Source organism: Plectropomus leopardus, chromosome 6, assembly GCF_008729295.1.
Source record: "Plectropomus leopardus isolate mb chromosome 6, YSFRI_Pleo_2.0, whole genome shotgun sequence".
NCBI lineage: Eukaryota > Metazoa > Chordata > Actinopteri > Perciformes > Serranidae > Plectropomus > Plectropomus leopardus.
Window position 1 is genome coordinate 33,473,254 of NC_056468.1, and position 20,783 is coordinate 33,494,036.

General features: G+C 40.6%; 1 protein-coding gene across 1 annotated transcript in view; it reads right to left on the reverse strand.

Annotated features, from left to right (window-relative positions):
* The window catches only part of LOC121944715 (protein unc-13 homolog B-like), a 190,629-nt gene that overhangs the window by 51,601 nt on the left and 118,245 nt on the right, over positions 1 to 20,783 (reverse strand). Inside the window, 4 exon segments of the mRNA XM_042488604.1 lie at positions 1,486 to 1,560; positions 5,337 to 5,342; positions 7,218 to 7,293; positions 7,437 to 7,486. Coding sequence (XP_042344538.1) covers positions 1,486 to 1,560; positions 5,337 to 5,342; positions 7,218 to 7,293; positions 7,437 to 7,486 — 207 coding nt within the window.

Genomic DNA, 20,783 nt, shown 5'->3' on the forward strand with positions numbered 1-20,783 from the left:
ATCACAGTGACCTTGACCTTTGACCATCATATTTAAATCAGTTCATTCACGAGTCCAAGTGGACGTTTGTGCCAAATTTGAGGAAACTACCTAAAGGCCTTCTTTGGATATTGCGCTCATGAGAATAATAAGGATGCAAGGACACGGTGACCTTGACCTTTGACCACCAAATTTCTGTTCATTCTTGAGTCAAAGTGGACGTTTGTGTGAAATTTTTAAGAAATTCCTTTACAGTGTTTGTGAGATATCCTGTTCAAAAGAATGAGGAAAACAAGGAGCAGAGCTGTGTACACGGCACTGCAGCAGACGAGTACGCCTCTGTGTGTGTGTGAGCGTGTGTGTGTGTGTGTGTGTAGTTTTTTTGGGTGTGTTAAGGTTGTCGTTACGGGCAGGCCAACAAAAAGATAAACAGTAGAAAGCAGCATGGATGGAGGCCTGTGGAAACTTCACTGTGGTTACTTCTCTAATACATGACTTCTTTTTCCAGTCTTTTTTTCAAATACTGTGCAGACCACTGTGGAAGGACGTTTAAGCAGTGCTGAGGTGGAGACAGACGGTATTTAGTGGTGCCGTGATATTGCATCTCGCAGGTTAAGAAGCTGAAATTAAGAAGTTCAACCAGATGTTATGTTTCAATCAATGCAGATTGGAGGCAGAGGCGATAAATACCTGCATCTACTGCAGAGTCTTCTGACCCCAGTGTGTATGCTGTTTGTATATTTTCCAATTGCATTAAAATGTCAGATGTCATTTGTACAAAATTTGAAGAAATTTCCTTAAGGTATTGCGTTCATGAGAATGGGATGGATGGGATAATGACCGCGGCTATCACCAGAATGAAGGCGTAATAATAAAATCAAACAAACAAACAAAATAAAATGCAGCAATGTATCCATAATTCAACTATGAATTATGGTCTTTAAATTCCAACAGTTGCTTCGTTCTCCACAGCTGCATTCAGTGACCTACTTTACCCACTTGAATAATTCATATTTCACCCAATGTAATCACCACCATGACTTGACACAGTACAGTATGAAAGGCACAAAACAAACAATAAAAAGCAAACATGAAACCTCATCCAGCCAGCGAAGCCTTGCTGCTCCGAGCTCCATTAAAACCCGAAGCCGCCTAAAGTTGACTCAGCAAAATTTAGAGCCTACAGTGTATTGGATCGCCAACAAACGGATCAACAATATGGCTACAGCATAATGACAGCAGGAAAACAGCTGGGGAGAAAAGTATGAGGAAGTGTGTGTGTGTGTGTGTGTGTGTGTGTGTGTGTGTGTGTGTGTGTGAATATAAGTTAAGGTTTGTGTGGGTCCCCATTAGCCAGCATAACAATGACAGCAAGTCTTCCCAATAGATAGCTATACAATCATAGCTTTGTGTGTGTGTGTGTGTGTGTGTGTGTGTGTGTGTGTGTGTGTGTGTGTGTGTGTGTGTGTGAGAGAGCGAGAGAGAGATATGAATTTGGCCACTCACAAGCTCCTCGTCTTTCAGGGAGGTCCGTGTGGCCAGTGTGTGGGCGAGTCCAGCTTTCCTGGACTGTATCATAGACTGGAAACGAGGAAAGAGAGAGAGCGTCAGCGAGCCGCGGAGAAAAGACAAAAAAAACAAAAAACAAGGTAAAAGACAAAAGATGAAGCCAAAGAAAACTTTCAATTTAAAAAATTCAGGGAATCAATTCTCTGTGTGATGCTTGGCTCTTTTAACTTTGAAGGTTGTGGAAATTTTCAAAAACAATGCACACGTTTGTTCTTGCTCTTTCTCTCTTTGAACACACACCTTTGGAAACAAATCACACACCTCTCCGTTACTTCCTCTTTCATGGCAAACACTCAAGTTTGTCGTGTTACGTATTTGTCGTGTTTTATTGAGGATTTTCAGGTTTTTTTGGCTACACTTGACACTTCAATCGACATTTCTATTATCATAAACACTTTATACTAAATTAAGGAAAAATTGAGTTTAATTAAGAGATGCTACGCATTCACAGAATAATGGCACAGTTATTAACAGAAATAAATTACGCCTAAATGTCAAACTATTCCATTAAGAAAAGACAATATAGCCTTCATTATAGTTTTCATTTCACAGATGATATTTTGTATCGTTCGCTTCAGTGTTTTGCATAATATGTGCAGATCCGTGGATGTGGACTGGGATGTTTTGGACAGGATCTGGACAGCCTTTCATCAGCTCCAGCATAAACAAAATACTGAAGTTTGAATGCATATTTCATCCCACAGCAGCACTTTAAAGCACCTCAGAAATGTCCTTGAAATAGAAGCACCGCTCTTTTTTTTTAACCCAAAGAGGCTCGGCTCACAGCGTCTCACCGACGCACGCTGTCAGTTATCATTAAGGTAAACTGATTACTGCCACTTACTTCCTACAGCTCTCCGTGATTCATCAGCTCGCGATGCATCTATTCACTTTGAGAAACTGTACATAAATGATGTGCAATGAGTTGATAGTGGGTGTATTTAGTGTATTTTACATTACAAGAAGGACATCAATTCACACATAACTTTGAAAATATCAAGGATAACAGAATGTAGTCTCCTTGATGTAGAGCAGCAGTGGAGATGAGTACTGTGCAGCCTGTTAACAGAGCCACGCAGATTATCAAATATATCACAGATATTATTGCTTAGCGAGGTGCTTCATCTCTCCAGCTATGGCTCACCAGCAATGTCTATTTAAATATTTTTTTAACAATGCTGAGATTTTCAGAGCTCCAGATATTTAATACCTCAACAGTGAGCTTTTCCTCATCCGCTCTGACAGCTACGACCACAGCAGAGAGCACGTGACGAGCACACAGCAGCTGTACAGCAGCTGTACAGCCGGGCTCGGAGAATGTGTTGTTTGTCTGAGGCGTTGTCCAGCATCAGTGCTGAACAACAAAACAGGGGTGCACGTGGTCATGCAGCAAGACCTGGGCGCCGTGCTCTGTGGAGTTTCGAATAATTGCAGCTTGAATAATTCTGGGCGAGGAGAAAGTATAAAGCTCACATTTGCGGGGGAAAACGTAATCACTGTTCTAAATTCATACGCTGACCACAAAAGTGCTGACCAACCTGACTCATAACATGCTGAAATAGGCGGCAAACTCTATGAACATAAAAAACTGGTGACTTTTATCAAAGGTGTATATTTTTTGTCCAAGCAGCAACCTCCTGGGCTGAAAAGGGAAGCCAACACCAAAGTTCATTAAATGTCCACCTGAGGCTGGCTCCAAAAGCAAATCAATCCCCACTGACTAAATTCACAACAGAAATAACAGCCGTTCTCATTTGGAAGTCACCAAATACTGACGCGATGCTTTCAGCCTCAGATCCTGATACCAAAAGACATCTTTGATGTCTGCATGATGCGCTGCTGGACAGAACAGCTGGTGGTGTTATTTTATGTCATTCGGGGGGCGTACCAAACCTGTCATATCCACAATATGCTGCTTGATTGACAGCATCAGATTGAAACTGCCAGTAATGAGATAATGTAAGGAGCAGGAAGGTCCATATGCAGCAGGCGGGAGAGAAGGTGGATAAATCAAACAAACAGTGGACCTTTATGCGGGAGTTTGCTTGATTTTTTTTTTTTTTTTAACGCCTTGCCGTGGGCCTCTTTTGCCGCATCCATAACCATTCATCCCAGTGTGTGTGTTTGTTGACTCGTCATTGGTTGCCATGCGCTTGTGTTGTCTAAACATAACAGCATCATCCCACCATGTGCATTTGTTGACGTCACGGCAGCAGCATCCCTGAACGTCCTGCTCCAAAGCAACGGTATGTGATGACTTACGATGAAAACGTGTTGGGAATAAACCTGGTACAAAAAACAGCTTTGATTTCTATCACGATTTTAACACTCATTACAACCATGCAGGGGGCGATTGTTTCTTTTATAGCTCACCAGTTTAAATTTTATTATGGCTTTATATTCTGCATAATTAAGAGTGGGGCTGCTCTGAGTGACTGGCTGTCTGCAGATGATGTCTTTGGGCTCTCAGTCAGATCCAGCCATCATTCTTCACTGATTACTGATACTGATTTTCAATAGTACTGATACTTTTTAACTTTTTTTTCCCTGTCAGAGTTAGAAATCTCAGTATCATGGCAACACTTATTAAAATAAACTGCCTCTGGCTTCAAAAAAGAAGATCATAATGGCCAAATTGCTGAACTTCAGGCTTAGAAATGAGTCCACAAACCAGTGGGTGAAGTTTCAGTTCAACTATGTCCATTATCTGTACACAGTTTATGGTTAAGTGATGCTTTAACCCTCTCTGCACAATTTCTTTTTGTTTTTGTTATGAGAGGACTTTTGATGCTTGAAATTATAAAATGAAACCCACAAACCGCTCTTTCATGGTCACACTTATCTCTTTATGTATTTTTTTTTGTTTATTTGAAGATATTGCTGCTTTGTAACAGCTCTTCTGTGCTGAGACCTTCATTATATTTTGGCCATTATTTTGCCTTTTATGAAAAAAACAAAAAACCTTTTGGGCTGTTATGGTTTTATCTCCACATCATGTCAGTCTCATCTGCACAACTCCTTGTTCGTGTCTCACTTATTAATTTCTCTTTGTGATTTATGGAGACTGAAATGTTAAACTTATTAAAGTTGAACTAGACTGTCCCAGAGACTTTATATCTTTTCAAACCTCACGGGTGCTTTTTCGCTCCAGCTGTTGAGAGTGTGACCTTGACTCTGGTGGACCCACTTCAAATCAAAGGAGACAAGTTTCTTAAATCAGATGAGTCAAGTTTCTTAGATCTCAGTGAATGAATATTCACAGCCCCAACCACTCAGATGACAGACCGCGGCCGGTGGATGTACGTCTCAGCGCCCCTCAAGTACTTCAAAGTAAATGTGAATCCAAAAGGCAGAAAGACACAATTCCCCGTAATGTTTATCAGCATTTGTTTGTTCAGAGAGGCAGGTGTGTTATTTCAAAAAGTGGAGCTGCTGTTGCTGAATTGCGGCAAAACAAACCTGTTCATTAACGGACTTGCAGCAAAAAACACCAATCAGAGAAAAAGCCTCTCTGAGCATCAACCGGCTGAAGGAAAGCTGAAAGCATTCACAAGAAGGAATCGATTTCTCTTGCGCTTGTCGGACAATTTGAAATCAACAATGTGTGCTTTTTGTATGAGAAAGCGTTCGTTCATATGCGATCAGGCTCACACGGACGCACATGAAGCCCTCACACAGAGCGGTTGGAAATGCTTTGCAAGAATCAGCACCATTATAGAGTTTGCAACAAAGCCCATCAAACAAACGGTGAAACACAGCAGTTGAAATCTGGCTTCTGTTGTACTCACCATAGCCTGAGGGCCGACGCAGGGAGGGGGCAACATGTGCGAGGAAAGAGAACAAGAAGAAAGAAAAGGTTAGAGACAAACAAACAGGCCCCTTGCTGAGAGGATCAGCAGCTTTCACCTTGAATCCAGCTATTCAGTGCTTGCAGACAAATTATTACACAGCGGGTGCCACTGCCCAGGTTCTCCTTTGTACATTTATCCTGAATGTAGCCCGCGAGCAATCGCTCCTGAAGGATCAAATTAGCTGATTGTAACATGTCAAACTCCGGCGTTGCTCAGCCAGCTCGTTAACATAACTTTTCTCAGCTACTTCCAATGTTGAAGCAGAAGTTAACAGGCAATTAAAGCTCAAATCCATAACCAAAGGTGACAGAGTATCACAGCAGTTTCAAAGAGAAGCAGAGAGCTAACAGGGTACGCATCGACAATCCAGCAGCATACAAAACCAACACCGTAACATTTTTGATACTGGTGCATAAAACAAAATAAAAAAAAAGAAATCTAGATAACATAGATGAAAGATTAAAAGCACAAAGGGCCCATTAGTTTCAATCTATCACTCAGAAGTCGTGTTTCAGACATCAACTCAGCACTAGCAAGTAAGTGGGGAGGAGATTTTAGTTTGATTTTCTCTGTTAACAGTATAAAAGGGACAGTTCAACCCATAAGGCCACTTCTGCCAAATAACAGGAGGCCAGGGGCCAGTCGCAGACGCCCTATGTTTCTAGGATTTAGGGATGTTTTTAGGATTTTAGAACATTTCTAGGATTCTAGGACACCCTGGCACCTTATGTATACTAAAAGAACAAAAATAAATCCCTTTATTTTTATTGTGAATTAGAAAATTGTTGGAGGGCCACCCAGCACACTATCCGGGGTCTAATTTGGCCAGCGAACTGCATATCAAAAATCTGAAAATGCCTGACGAAGATCTAAAATTTACGTATGCAGATCTTTTGAGGAGGACACCATTAATAATTACATTTCATGAGCCTCTCGTCCATGAGTAGATGTGCGGTGACATGGTTCGGAGGTGTACTCTTTCACAAAAACAGTCTAGATTGATAAATACCCACACCGGTAAGAAGTAGAATATGTATTTTTGATTTTGTGGTGAACTGAACTTTAAAAAAACAAACAAAAGAACAATATTACTTGGTCAAATCTGTTTAGCGTTTTTGCTCAGTTTTGTGTTTTGTGAGAAATGGAGCTCTTATTTGTGATTTTTTTCACTTTGTTGCAGCTTTTATTCAGTAGAAATATTACAAACAAGCAGGTAGCCTGGCAGTAAAAGTATGATACAGTGAAATGATGTGGTGTTAGACAGCATCGGCATTGTGAACCTGACAGGTGCAGCATGACAAACCTGTTATTTCTCAGCAGCAGCAGAGTATGAAGAGCACGTCCACCCACAGTGGCTGGTTAGTCATGTTTATCTACTGGCACATGTTCAAGATAAACCACCGTCCGCATCCATGACATTTATGTGGTTTACAGATTTTCAGGGTAAGTAAACAACATACACAAGACTGTCAGTAATTAATGACCTAAAATTAGTTTTAGTCATACTCAGATATTAAACAGCTCAAGTTTTGATGTCTCCTTTTCATTAATTCTTTCTGTATACCAGAGTCACATGACTCCATCTTTATAGAAAAATGTACAACTTGCTTTGAGTACCACCTAGTCTTATTATATTGGAGAAAAGGCAGATATCTCCAAAGCCAATGTCCGCAACTCAACCAAAACAATCTAAAACGAAGTACAGGTAAGAGGAAAAATATGAGTTTGACTCTCGGGTGAACTGTCCCTTTATGGCGTGAAAAAATCAAGACTCTGTGAGGTCAAAATACTTACGGATACTGTGTAATGTGTACTCACCAGTTCACTAACAAGGGGAATGGGTCTCCTCTTGCGGAGGTCTGGCATGCTGTCAATGCCAAACGGTGTGTTTCCCCTGTAGATACACACACACACACAAACAAATACCAAAATACACTGATCAGTATTCAAATAAAGAGAATCCAGGTGCAAACACGGTACCGGGTATTCATGTTCTTGCATTTACACACACACACACACCAAAAAGTGTTTACTGACCCTGGCTTGGCCCATGGGTGCTTGCTGGGGTCACCATCTTGATCTCGGCCCTGAAATAGGATGTCAAAGGTCACAGATTTAGCCATTTTGAAGGCTGACAGCGTTTATTGGTTTCATGACTTCATGACACCGGAGCATGCACGAGCACAGGAGCAACAAGGAAAGAAACAAGTAAGAGAGGAGAAAATAAAAACAGGAGGGGAGCACTGGGACTGAAGTGGGTTGGTTGAGTTTCAGCACTGCATGCCACAGAGTACATTTCAATCAATCACATAGCCCCCTCAATGAATATGAGCGTCATAAATCTGGTTTCACCTTGTAAATTAAACACCTACCAAACCACACATGCTCCCAGTAAACGCACACCGAATATTGACTTTTGTTTCCTAACAGCGTGTTGTTTCGTCTGACAGCTCGTAAAGAAAATACCACAGTGACAGTAACAAACAAAACATGGCAGCCTGACAGACTCACTATCAATATTTTCCATCAATATTGTGTCCTGATAAATACTGACCTATTCGTGTGGGGCTTTTTGTATTTATAATGGGAACAACAAATGTTCTTGATAAGGCACAGATGAATTGAGGCTGTAAAACCTAAAGCTATTTCATTAGCTTTGAAATGAAACACAGAGTTTTAATGATCAAACATTTTCCAAAAAGCAATATAAACAAAATACAAAGGAAAATCAAATAAACAGACACATGAGAAAACGTCCAAACAATATGAAGAAAATTGTACAGAAAGAGTTTCTTTTTGGATGTCATATTAATGATGTTAATGGAAGAAAACCACAAAAGAAGTAACCTGATCTCCATCTTGTTTTCCATCTGTAAAACAGCATCAGAGAAACAAGAAACAGAAAAGAAAAACACTCTTGAGTTTGACTCATCATGTGAAAAAACAAGACACTCTGTATCATTCATTTTGTTATAAATGCTGTGGTAATGTTAAAAGTAGCTGCGCCACTGAGTTCTCAGATAGGAGGGAGTCTGAGGTCATAAATGTTTCATTAACATGTATAATTTATTATGAAAATGACTCTTAATATTTCCCTTTTCCTTCATCCTTAATGTCAGACTCGCTTTCCAAAGAGATAATTGATGTTTTCTAATTCAGCAAATGGCTACTGCTGGAGCCTCGGAGAGGAGTAAGGGAGTCGTGAGTGGCAGGTGATACATTACTCTCAAGAGGGTGGGAAATTATACTATCAGCAGAGACCGTTTGGTGCAGTAAATACATAAGGGACCTCTCAGCACAGGGGCTTACTCATAACTGCCGGGTTAACATATGAGCACAGTGACAGTTAACATTTTATCGATGTACACAGGGACAAAAGAGTGACAGATCAAGGACATTTGGCGAGGCTTTGATAAGAAAAGGTGGAGTGGAGTGAAAAAAAGACAATAATTAAGTTAATAGAAGTTAAGTAACATCAATTAGTTTCAACATAAAAACATGAAAAGGAATGAGTCATTCAAATAAATTAGCATACCGAAAATACCAATGCTCGTTTACCCTGAGGGCTGCTTAATGCATGAGGAGTGGGAGTACCTCACAAAAAAGGACAAAGAAAGATGTACTGTTGATGTGCTAAACATATCTTTAAAAAAAGACATCTTAGGCATATTATTCTTTAAATTTAGTTTTTTTGCCTTGTGTGTTCTTGTTTGCACCTATGTTGTTTGAAACACTGTATTGCAGGTTGATACTGTATTACCCTTTCTCCACCAAAATTAGCGCATGGGAGTTTTTAAAACTTGTTATAAAATAGGCAATGGACTGCTTTAATATTGCCAGCACACCAGAGATACATACACAGCTCTGCAGTAGATGAGTTTTTCTTTGTACTTGTTTTTTCAGGTGTAATGTTTGACGTGACAGACAGGCCAGGAGACGGTACTAAAGACGGGAAAACCAGCAGTGCTGAAATCCCAACTAATCCTAGTGGGATTTAGGACTCAATTCTGCACCACTGTATACAAAAGCCAGATTTTAGCAGTGTTAGTGGTTTTGTGTGTAGAGGGAAAGGGTGTTGTGTTTGTTCTATGTGTTTTTAATGTTTGCATGTCTGTTGTTTGAAACACTTAACTGCTGCTATCTTGACCAAGGCTTCCTTGATAAAGATACCTTATATTTGTAATGGCACTTACCTGGTTAATTAAAGGTTTAATAATGAAAGAACATGTGACTCAAAACTAATAAATGACCAAAATGGAGGTGATAAAACAAACAAAAAGAAGATCCCAACTTCCAATCCAGTGATGACTACCTGGTTCTAAGTCATCCTGAGAGGACGTGGACATGGTCATACTGGTGAGGTTGCGCCTGGTCTCTCTCTTCTCCCGCAGAATCTGCTGGAAGGTCCTCAGGCACTTTAGCCTGCGTTCATCCAGCTGGCTTATCTCCAAGGATGGCTCTGCTGCAACTTCCTCTGCTTTGCCCTCTGGGGCTATAGTGTCTGCTGTGGGTTGCTGTGGCAACTCAGCGTCTCCCTGCTCCCCCAGTGCTGTAGGTTCATCGGTCGAAAGTGATACTGAGAGGGATTCTGTAGTGGTGCACTGTGAAAGCTGGACTTTAACTTTTATATCTGCGGGACCATCTGCAGGACCTTCTGCAGGTTGTTCTGTAAGGCCATAAGGTGGAGGCAGTATTGAAGTGCTACAGGAAATTGGGTCAGGGCAGACTGAGAGTTCTTCTGGGTGTGGGGGGATCTTGTCCGAGCATGGAGGGTGTTGGCAGGTGTCTGTAGACTCCAATGTAAGGCTGTCGTTGGCTTCTTCAAGCATAGGCTCCACAGAGAAAACATCAGATTTGTTAAGAGTACTGTTTTTACTCAACTGCCCAACAGCACTACTACTTTCAACTACATCGCCTTTCACAATTTCATTGCACGTTTGTTCAAATATCGCCTCATGGCATTGAGGCTTTGAAGGTAACTCAGCTGTGGGCAGGTCAGAAGGCATTGATATTTCAAAGTCTGCTTCCTGGGCTCCAGGTGCTTCAATTTTGCGTAATGCTCCCCGCAAAGCAGAGCTGAAATCAAGTACAGCTCGCCCTATGCGCTTGACAGTGAAACCACCAGCTTGGATGTCTGCACTGCAAGAGCGGGGGAGTCTGTTTTCTAAACTTTGGTTGGTGGCTCCAGTCTCTTGGACGAACGGCCTGTCCACATCGACTACAGTGGTACTTAAAGACGCCTCAGTCCATGTCACTGCTGAAGACTCTTCATAGGTTAAATAAGTGTCCTGATAACTATCGTCATGACACTCTGTCGAGTAGCTCAGGTCATTTGATTGCCCATAGTTGAATTCCTCTGCGTCTCCATCACGCCCATCAACTGAATGATAACCAGAGCTTTGAGGGTAGGAATAATCAGCAGCACATTCGTATCCAGCAGTGGGGTTTTCAAGGTTGGGATCTGTGGGAACATTAATCCCAGACTGGGTTTTAGGCCTTCTCCTCCGTGACTGCCACTCCTCCCTGCTAGAAGTGCTGGCAGGTGAGTTGTAATGTTTCCCAGAACGAATAGAGAGATGTTCTGAGCTTTCTGTGGAGCATTGCCCCGATGTCCCATATCCTCCTGCACCTCTGTAGTGATCCCAGCTACCCGCTCCTTCACAGCAAAAGGGGCTCTCACCTTCATGCTCCTCCTGACTTCTGTCTTGGTGGTAAGAAGTCTCCCTATGCCACGCAGATTCCCCAGAGGCACTGTGTAGTGGTTCAGTGTTAGTCCAATGTCCGTCACCATCATCGGCTCTTTGCTGCTTCCGTCCATGGCTAGAAGATGGTCTCTCTAGGTCCGACTCACTATGCCCAGAAGACAAGGAGCTGGTGCTTGGACAGTCTTGGCCATCCTGTCTGTCAAAGTAGCCAAAGCTGAGCTTTCTTGCTATCGCACCTACTGGGATATCCGAGCTATGGTCCGAGTTATCCTCTGGTTCATCTAGTTCCTGATTATCCACTGATTCAGCAATTGGGGACACGGTAGACTCTCCTGCCCTTGAGAGCAGTAAGTCTCCATGGATGCTATGGCGCTCATTGCAGCCTTGGGAGAAAAGACTTGTATCAGACTTTGGCATTGCACTCCCCAAACTTCCATAAGCACTAGCGGGTCTTCTGCGGGATGATGGTCCATCTTTGCACCCTACCCCCGACCAAGTGCCTGCGTGTACCCCTGATCCTGCCTTGTTGCTGGAACGAATACCCTCAATCTCCAACAAAACGGCATCTACGCAAGATGATACTTCCTCAACTGACCCTCGAACTGAGGTCAGGTAATCCCTGAGGTCAGAGATTTCCTCCTGGATCTTGTTGATCCCCCTCAACTCTTTGAGAATGTGCTCAATGATGGCACTTGACTCCTCCTCTTTATCTTCATCCTCTTCCAGCAGCGTACCCGGCAGAGCTCTGTTGAAGTTGTAATCCACACAGTCGCCAGCAGAAAAGGGTCTCTTTGGCCGAATACGGGGTGAAGTAAAATCCCTTCCTGCTGCTCCTGCAAATTTGGTACCATTCATGTCTGGGCTTACTGGAGTGTAGTGCGAGGGTGGGTCCATCTGCTCGGGAGCTGCCCGAATTTCACCCACAAAGGAGATTCGTTTCATATTTGCAGGCGATCTGCAGCTTTTATGCTGCAAAGTGCAGGGTATTCTGATACATCCCTCTCTGTTCAGCTCCACCTCTCCTACACATGGCGGCCCCGGCGCTACTCCATGTCCTTTACCGTTTGACACTTTCGGAGAGTAAGCCTCAGCCCTGGGGCTAACCTTTGGATATCTGCTTCTGTGCTCCTTTCTTCTCTCCTGTGTTTCCCCCTCCTCCTCCTCCTCAATACCTGCATAATAGAGGTGAGGATCTGGGACATGGTGGTCTGCAGAGCCTTGCAGCAGACGATGTATTTTACCCCGAATGACCAGCGCTACCCTGGGGTTTGGAGCCCGCTTTTTGGGTGAATGGACTTTGGCCTTTGTGCCTCCTTTAGGGGCAACACCTGCTCCATGTTGTCCATTGAAGCGATTCCTGGAGAACATATTCTCAAGAGAGCAGCCTGTCCTCATCTAGTTTCCCACATTGTCGGTGGGAGTTACAGTCAAAACGCTCACAGTATCATAGTTCATTTAACAAGCCTGATGGAAGCTTATTCAGCCCAACCACTAAACGTCAGTCGTCCATGACTAAAATGGGAAGACAAAGATAAAAAATTAAAAACACTGTAACATCCAAGTAAATATAAAACTGTGAAAAAAGAAGACATTTGAGGAATCATAACCCTTCTTTAATGAAGAAAAACTTCTTTGCCATCACTGATGAAACAATACCTTGTTTATATCTAATGTGTCAACTTTATAAAAAAAATCAAGTAAACCATTGTATAAATTGGGAAATACTGGGACAAGGAATACAAAAGCAAGTGCTGTTCCCCAACACATTTCCTCTCCTTGCCAGGAAAGCAGATGCGACATATTTTATGTATAATATGGCAACATCAACATATGAATGCTGATGCAATCCATGCTAATCTGGTGAGCTTGCAGCTTGTGTTTGTCAATATAAAATTGACATTTTGAATGTCACTACTGTGACACATTTATCACTATGTCCTCACAGTAACCTGGAAATATAATATTCAGGTTAAATTAACCTTTCAGAGCACATTGACCATATCAGAACAACTTCGCCTGCTGAGCATCAAAATGATGGTTAAAATGTTTTGTAGGATCTATTTCCCGAATGTATATAAGTGCACAAATTCATTAACTGATTCCAGGATGGTTTTATTATTTGTTAAGTTAATGCTGAATGAAAGAAATATCCAGATAACGAGCATGACAAACATTCTTGAGGTTAAACAGGAAATGGAGAGTGCGTCATAGTGACGCATGGATCAGTTCATCAGAAGGCAATTCAGCTCTCGGGACTTTAATCAATTGTAATAATGAAAATATTCTTTTGCTGTTCATTTAAAATTGTAAAGATTCTTGGTCACAGATGGCCCATGTTGTTGCAGTGCAAAATACAATAACTGCCCTTTCCTAATCTCATTCAATCACTACAACCAGACATCATGCAATTTATGATGGTTACAGTGAACTGTCAACACACTCAAATATTCAATTGCAATTTTTTATCTTCTCTTCGCTCACAAACACACACAAACACACACAGTCACACACAATATAATGCAGATGCAGACGGATCAACTTCATCAACGTTTGTTCGGGTCAGAATTCACAGAGGTAAGTATTTGGTAACAAAATGCTTAAATGTATTCAATGATGGATTTATTGGTCGACTGCATTTTGTAAAAAACAAACAGAAGCAGTATATCAATGGTTAGGCTCACATCGTATATAAAAAAGAGCCAGTGTTTATCTGCTTTAAACATACTGGCTTTGTAAGTTTTTCAATGTGATTCATCAGTTTTTTGAACCTAGAATGAAAACACTTCGAGCACATGGTGGTCTTTGCCTTTCCTCCTGATGAATGTTACAGTGTAGGCAGGCAAAATAGGCAAAGGGTAACTACTTGAGGTGAAATGAATAGGAAAAAAACAAAGACTTATTATAGAAGTTTTGAGCACATGTTCCACACACTATTTTACAAACAAAAAATGTTGGCTAAAAATATATTTTTATCAAACAAGAAACAATATGAATGGGTACAACTTTTATCAATGGTATTCTGAAAGAGCGCACAAGTGACCTGAACTGAACTTCATGTTAAGTGACTATGAAAAATTCCTATAATAACAGAGAGCACTGAATTAAACAATACATGTACTACTGGAATAATACTGGAAAAATTTACTTCAGAGACTTTTTAAGATAAATTATGGACTATTAGGGAGGAGTAAGTGAGGATAGACATTTTGGTCTCATTAAGCACAGAAGTGAACCGAATCTGCTGGAGCTACAACTTGATTGGAAAGACCAACTGCCACAGATCCTTTGTATTGTACTGTACAACCAAACATCCAAAACTTAAAGATATTAAATTAACGATCATGAGACAAAGAAGAGGAAAAATCATCTCAAATGAAAAGCTGAGACTACTATTTTTTGCATCTTTAGTTGAAAAATGGTTGAAACAATTACTCAAAAAGAAATGCATTTATTTTGTTGTTAATGAGAGGAAAACAGTGCACTGCAATACCACAAAGATACTAACAAACAGATTTTCGATACCTGGGAAATGTTAGGTCACATAAGGTAAGTCCAAGATGAGACATGCCTCACATTACCCTCTCGTCTCTAAATCAAATCCAATGTCCTTGCTTGTAAAAAATGTATTTTCTTCTTTCCTTGAGCTCATATTGTTTTTATTTATTTTCCAGGCTATTCTGTTTTATGTGATCTTTCAGTGGTCATCTGTAACTCTGACCCTTGCACTTTTTAGTATTGACAGCTTGTAAAGTTGATTACCAGGACACTGACATCTACTTTTCATACCAGTACGTCTCTTTCATTCAGGAGTCCAAATTACATGGAAAATTTAAATGTGATGTTTATTATTAGACACTTAAATTTAAATTAACAGGAATCTGGTGTGTTGCTAAATAAGACAAATGCTGTCACTGTATGTTCCTGCAAACCACACATACGTTACATTTTTACATTATTACACTGTGGATACATTTCAGCAACACTGTGGTAATGTGTGGTTAGATTTAGGTACAAAAACCACTTGGTTATGGTTGAGAAAAGATCATGTTTTGGCTTAAAAAAAAAGGTTCTGGGGTCACAATCCCAGGTGGAAACACAGCAATGTTTGGGTAAAAAACAATTGCTTTTCATAATACTTTACTGACTGAAAATACAGCAATGCCTGAGTAAAAACAACCACTTTTCACAGAGCTATCACAGCAGGGAACACGGCAATATTTCTGTAACAAAACAAGAACTTTTCGTCACACGATCCTGACTGGAAACACAGCGAGGAGTCCCTGAAAATCACTCATGTTTGATGGCTAAAAATTCACAGAAAATGCAGCAATGATATATTTAACAACTGCTCTTGAACAGATGAGGCATTTGGCATTAGCCTTGGTGGAAATACAGAGACAAGTCGATAAAAAATAACCCACTTGGTGGCTAAAAACCTACCAAAAACACAGCAATGACGAGCTTAACAAACGGCATCCAACCTCCCCTCCGCCTCCAGATGACAAAGACAGCTCATATGCATGATTTTAGAAACACTGATATGATATATATAGGATAAGATAAGATTACTATTCCTACAAAAGGAAAATTTGCAGAGAATATTGCATGAAATGTACAAAAGTTATGTTTTGATGTATTGCAAAAAAGTGCGATGCCAATATTCTTGTGACTGGGCTGTTTTTAATGCCAAGAACTAAGTGGATGCTAGATCACAGCTAACACACTTTGGCAGGATTTTGTCTCACCTATTATCAATTTTTTAAAGCTACATCAGTGAGAGTAGAGCTCTAAAATTCTATATTATTGGCTGTAAAAGTTTTACTGTAGCCAAGCTCGGATAAACCCCAAAGAGTCTCTAATCTCTCCGACCAGGACAGTCATTCTTCGTCATTCTTTATCCCCTTCTGCCACTGTACTTCTAGTAAAGGAAATAATGAAAAAGATTAAGGATGCTTAATTTCATTTAAGGAGATTAAAGGATACTTTGGAAAGTGTGCTGTGGATACTCAGTGTTAGAAAAGCCAGTGAAGGAGGTGGTGAACAGCGAAGTAAAATAGAAAATGTAATGCAGTAAAACTTAAATCAATCCTGCCCTGAGGGTAGACCAGCCACCACATTAAGGCAGATATGCTCCATCTCTGCTTACATAAGTTACTGCACTGTAGAAACTTTTATACTGAAGCATTGGAGCTGCAGACAAGCACACACACGGATGTCACTTGCAGTTGTGGATGTATGGATAAATTTAAGGCCCTGAAAAGTGTTTTTCTTAAATGAGCGCACTATCTGTCCGAGATAAAACCAACTGGTTATGTTAGTTAGTAGATATATTATTTTTGTTAATGCCATTCTTACTGTTTTGATGTTAAAAAAGGTGACGTTGGGTAGATTTGATATTTTACTGCACCAACCAGACAAGCGGAGAATATCAAACTGATAATCTGACAACTGAAATGTGAAGCTGAAGGAGTTCTTTTGGGTGCCTTTGGTTCAGGGTGCATAAGTCTAGTTAATTTTCAACATTGACAGTTTTATGTGACTGAAAGCTGGAATACTTCCAAGACTTGGACTGGCACGAAACTCTCCTTGATGAAATATCAGCACAGACAGCCAAGTCAGAAGAAAAAGTTGTTTCTGCAAACAATAAAAATGTTCCATTCGTACATTTCATACATATCAAATCAATGTTTCAAAACTGATGCACGGTGGTATCGGAGCTGACTTTGTCATCAAAAGGCAGAGAAGATGGTGGATGGCGTGTAACCGCTGAGATGCCTGCTGAGCTGCAGAACTCTGTTCAAGACAACAAATTGGCTGTAATTTAGCTTTGGGTCATTGCTATGGTTCCAGCTGCGTTTAGAGGCAACAAATGTGGGTGTAGCGACCTGTAAACTGTTTCGCCAGCATGGATTGTGCCGACAAAATCACATATTTTTTGGCCTTAGTATATTCAGTTTCCTTTTATAGTTCTTTAATTGCACCATGTCTATTTGCTATATTGCCCACTAACCTAAAATAATGTTTGAAAAAAGAGAGAAAATAAATAAATATGAAAAAATTGCCATGAAACTATGAAGTACACAAAGGCCGTGTTTAGAAGACTAATGATCACGATGACTGTGTTTTTGTGTCTCTGAGCTGTTTTGTTTGTTTTTTACTCATTTTGTGGCATCTGTTTGAGGCACGTTGATGCTTTGTGATGCGTTGGTAATATGGTGTATCCTGTGTGTATTGTTGTAATGTAATGAATATAATAATAATATTTTAAAAAAGAAAAGAAAAAAGAGAAAGTCAAACATAAAAATTTTGTTATGTGCACCATTAACTGCAAAACAAAAAAGTACTCCTTTATCTGTTTTAATCAGTGCACTTGAACTAAGCAGCTATATGTTGTTTCCAACTGCAGTTACAAAGCATTCAAAACGGCTCAAAATTGGCTTCTTTTGCAAGGCAACAGCAGCCGAGGCTCATGGGTACTGTAGTAGTTGAAGCTATCCATCATACCAACCAGACAGAGCAAATCAAATCTGACCGGACTACACCCACACGGTCCTCACAATGGCAGAGTTTTGTGTGTTGCACTTATCAATTTATGCGGAGGCAGAAGCTTGTTGATCCCTCAAACTTAAATATTGCTTCTTTTGTCTTACAGAAAAACATGAGATTTGAAATCCTGTTTTCAGGAGTTTCACCCGACAAACTGTCAACACGCTGCTCTCTGAGGGAGACGTTACTTCAATTTTTTCTTATGGCGAAAAACACGGTGATGCTATTGCTTCATGGCAGCATCACCACCATTGCTTCACACTGGTTGTTTTTTTTGTTTTTTTCTGGGAGCCTGTCAGAGAGCAGCTGGCTGATGGCAGGTTAGGAAGCCCCATCATCCCCATCCAGCCCTACTGATTAGTGAGCTGCAGGGATGATGGGAGGAAGCTCTGGGGCAGGTGCAGGAGTCTCTTAACCATGTCAAGTCTCCGAGACCTCTATAAATATGATGCTTGTTCTGTGTCTTTGTGCAACCCATTCATGCTCAAAGCTCTTATTATCAGAACCTGCAATTTGCATGACATTACAAAAGAAACTAGAGCTCTTTTGGTTGACTCCTCTCTCTGCGTCTCCTTCTTCTCCTTTACATTATTCCTATTATTTATGTCTTCTTGTTGGCAATGCTTCCTCGCTTTCTTTCCCAGTCATTTCACATTGGACACAACCCAAAGAGAAACTCATACTCGAGCCAAAAGGGGAGATTTTCTGAGTGTCTGCTTCAGTGCCAGCAAATGACAAGGATTACTTTGGAGATTTACCTCCTCCTCTCTGGTGAATAATGTTGCAGCATGCATTCATGTCATAGCAGAGAAAGCGGAATAATGGGACCTCGACTTGTTCCTTCATCTCAGAAATGGTAATGTTTAACTTATTGGAATGGCCAGATCCAAAATAACAATGGTTAAGGTAAATTACTCTTTTTTTCATGAGGCAATTTAGACTGAAATAATGATATTTTGTTTTCCTCAAAGATCCACAGGGGGAAAAGACATCAGATTTGGTTGTTTCACTACCTTGTGTCCTGCATGCATCCACAAAAAAGCACCTTTGAAAAAAAATTCAAAATGCCTGCAAGGTGATATTTTTCTCTACCACCACCTCATATTTCACACTACGTCCAATATGGCATGAATGTGGCGTGAAACAACACTTCTTCAGAGCTGATAATAACTAGTGTGTCTCCACTCAAGAAGATTTGTTACCTCTCTGTGACTTTCAAGTGACACTGAGTTTACAGCCTGAGGGCCAAATCTGACCCCCAATAGGATGCCAGGTGGACCCCCAACCATTTTCTAATTCACAATACAAATAAAGTGATTCACACTGGGAACTGTTTTTGTACTTCTACTATACAAAAGATGCCAGACTGCACAAAACAGAATAAAAAATACAGCTTGTTTATCATGGAAAGTGTCAGCGAAGGATACCCTGCACAACAACAGAGATCCTAGCTAAGCCCCTAATGTCCTTAAATCCAAGAAACGTTCTACAATCCTAGAATTACCTAAAATCCAAGAAATGTCCTAAAAGCCTAAGACCGCACTGAATTATTGAAAATGTCCCAAAATCCTGGAAACTTGCTGCTGCAACTGGCCCCTGGCCTCCTGTCATTTTGCAAAAGCGGCCCCCAAGCAAAGCAAGTTGAGTGTCCCTGGTTTATGATTTGAAGCATGTGGCATTTTGGCTAATATGAAAATTAAATGAGGAGCAAAGTTTGGCACGATTTTTAGATTTGACTTCCAAGACCGTTGGCCTTATTCCTCCCTGTCTGTTTGCCTCAGTCCGTGACACGTGTGGCTGTCGGCCAATTTCCCATTTGAGGATTGAGCAGCGGAGCCACACAACTACAGTTTGATTTATTTGGTCAAAAAAAAAAAAACACTGACCATTTTGATTAGCTGCAGTTTTGATTTTGGTTGGCTCTTTTGTCCTCAAAGGCCCAGTTTTACAAGCAGCCTGGGGCTGATAAACCACAGTCACATTGTTTATTGGACAAAGGCTTAGTAACTGTGAGGTTAACGATTTTGTTACATGTGTAGCAGAGGAGATCAAACCAAAAGTGACACCAATTTCATTAGTTTTAGTGAAGCATAATGGACTTGGCTACATCCTTTTATCAATTCTGGGCCTCTGGAGAGGTTAGAGCACATGGCTGAATTTAAGTAATTTAAGTTTTTTTTTTTCATTTTGCAACAACTTGGCAAACATAAAAGGCTAAATAGGCCATTTGTAAGTGCCAAAAAATGCACACAGCTCTTCCAAAACTACTTAAATGAGTATTTTATATTCTACCAACTGTATGGTTTACACATGAGCTTTTATTCATATGTTATATTTGCTGAAACAGTCACTTTATATTAAATAAGTACATGAAACATATAGTCCCTTAATCATGTCCCTCCTGCATCAATGACATACGCTAGAATAAGACCTGGGTACGGCAGCAATAACCGAGGAGTCTCTAATGCATATGAAACAAGATTCTGCTAAAGCATTGCCTATTTCTGTAAATTTCGTGTTTCTGCTGTAAAACTAGAGAGTTGGAGCAGGTGGTGTTTAGTACTTCAGTTGACTGCATCCAACATGGGGATCATGTTACAGACTTTCTCATTTTACAGTTAAAGACAATAAAATATGTTTCTAAAAACATTTGAGGTAAAAAACAGGCGTTGTCTTAGATGTTTTCAGAAACACATTTAGTGTACTGTTTAGCTGTAAAATATGACAAAAAAAGTGTTTTGTAGTCCGGTCAGTGGTATCCAACATGGCAATCAGGTCATAAAATCTCATTTTACAGCCAAACAGTACACTAAAATATGTTCCCGAAAACATCTGAGGCAAGAAATAGGCAATACAGTAGTATCACAGTGAACTGCTTTACTGTCTCTGTGATTTCAGAAGCTTGAGTTGACTGCGACGGGACATGAAATGAGGTCTCTGATGCTGAAATCACACAATGTGTAGGGTGCTAAAATTAATCATTTATTAAATGCATCACGATGCGGACGTGGATGATTCTGCATCGTGATGCATCGAGGAATCGAATCAGATGAACAGCCCTGACAAGTGGTACGCCAACAGTCCCTCAACAAATCTTCTCTGCAAGACTTGCAGCAGCACAATGTCACGCGAC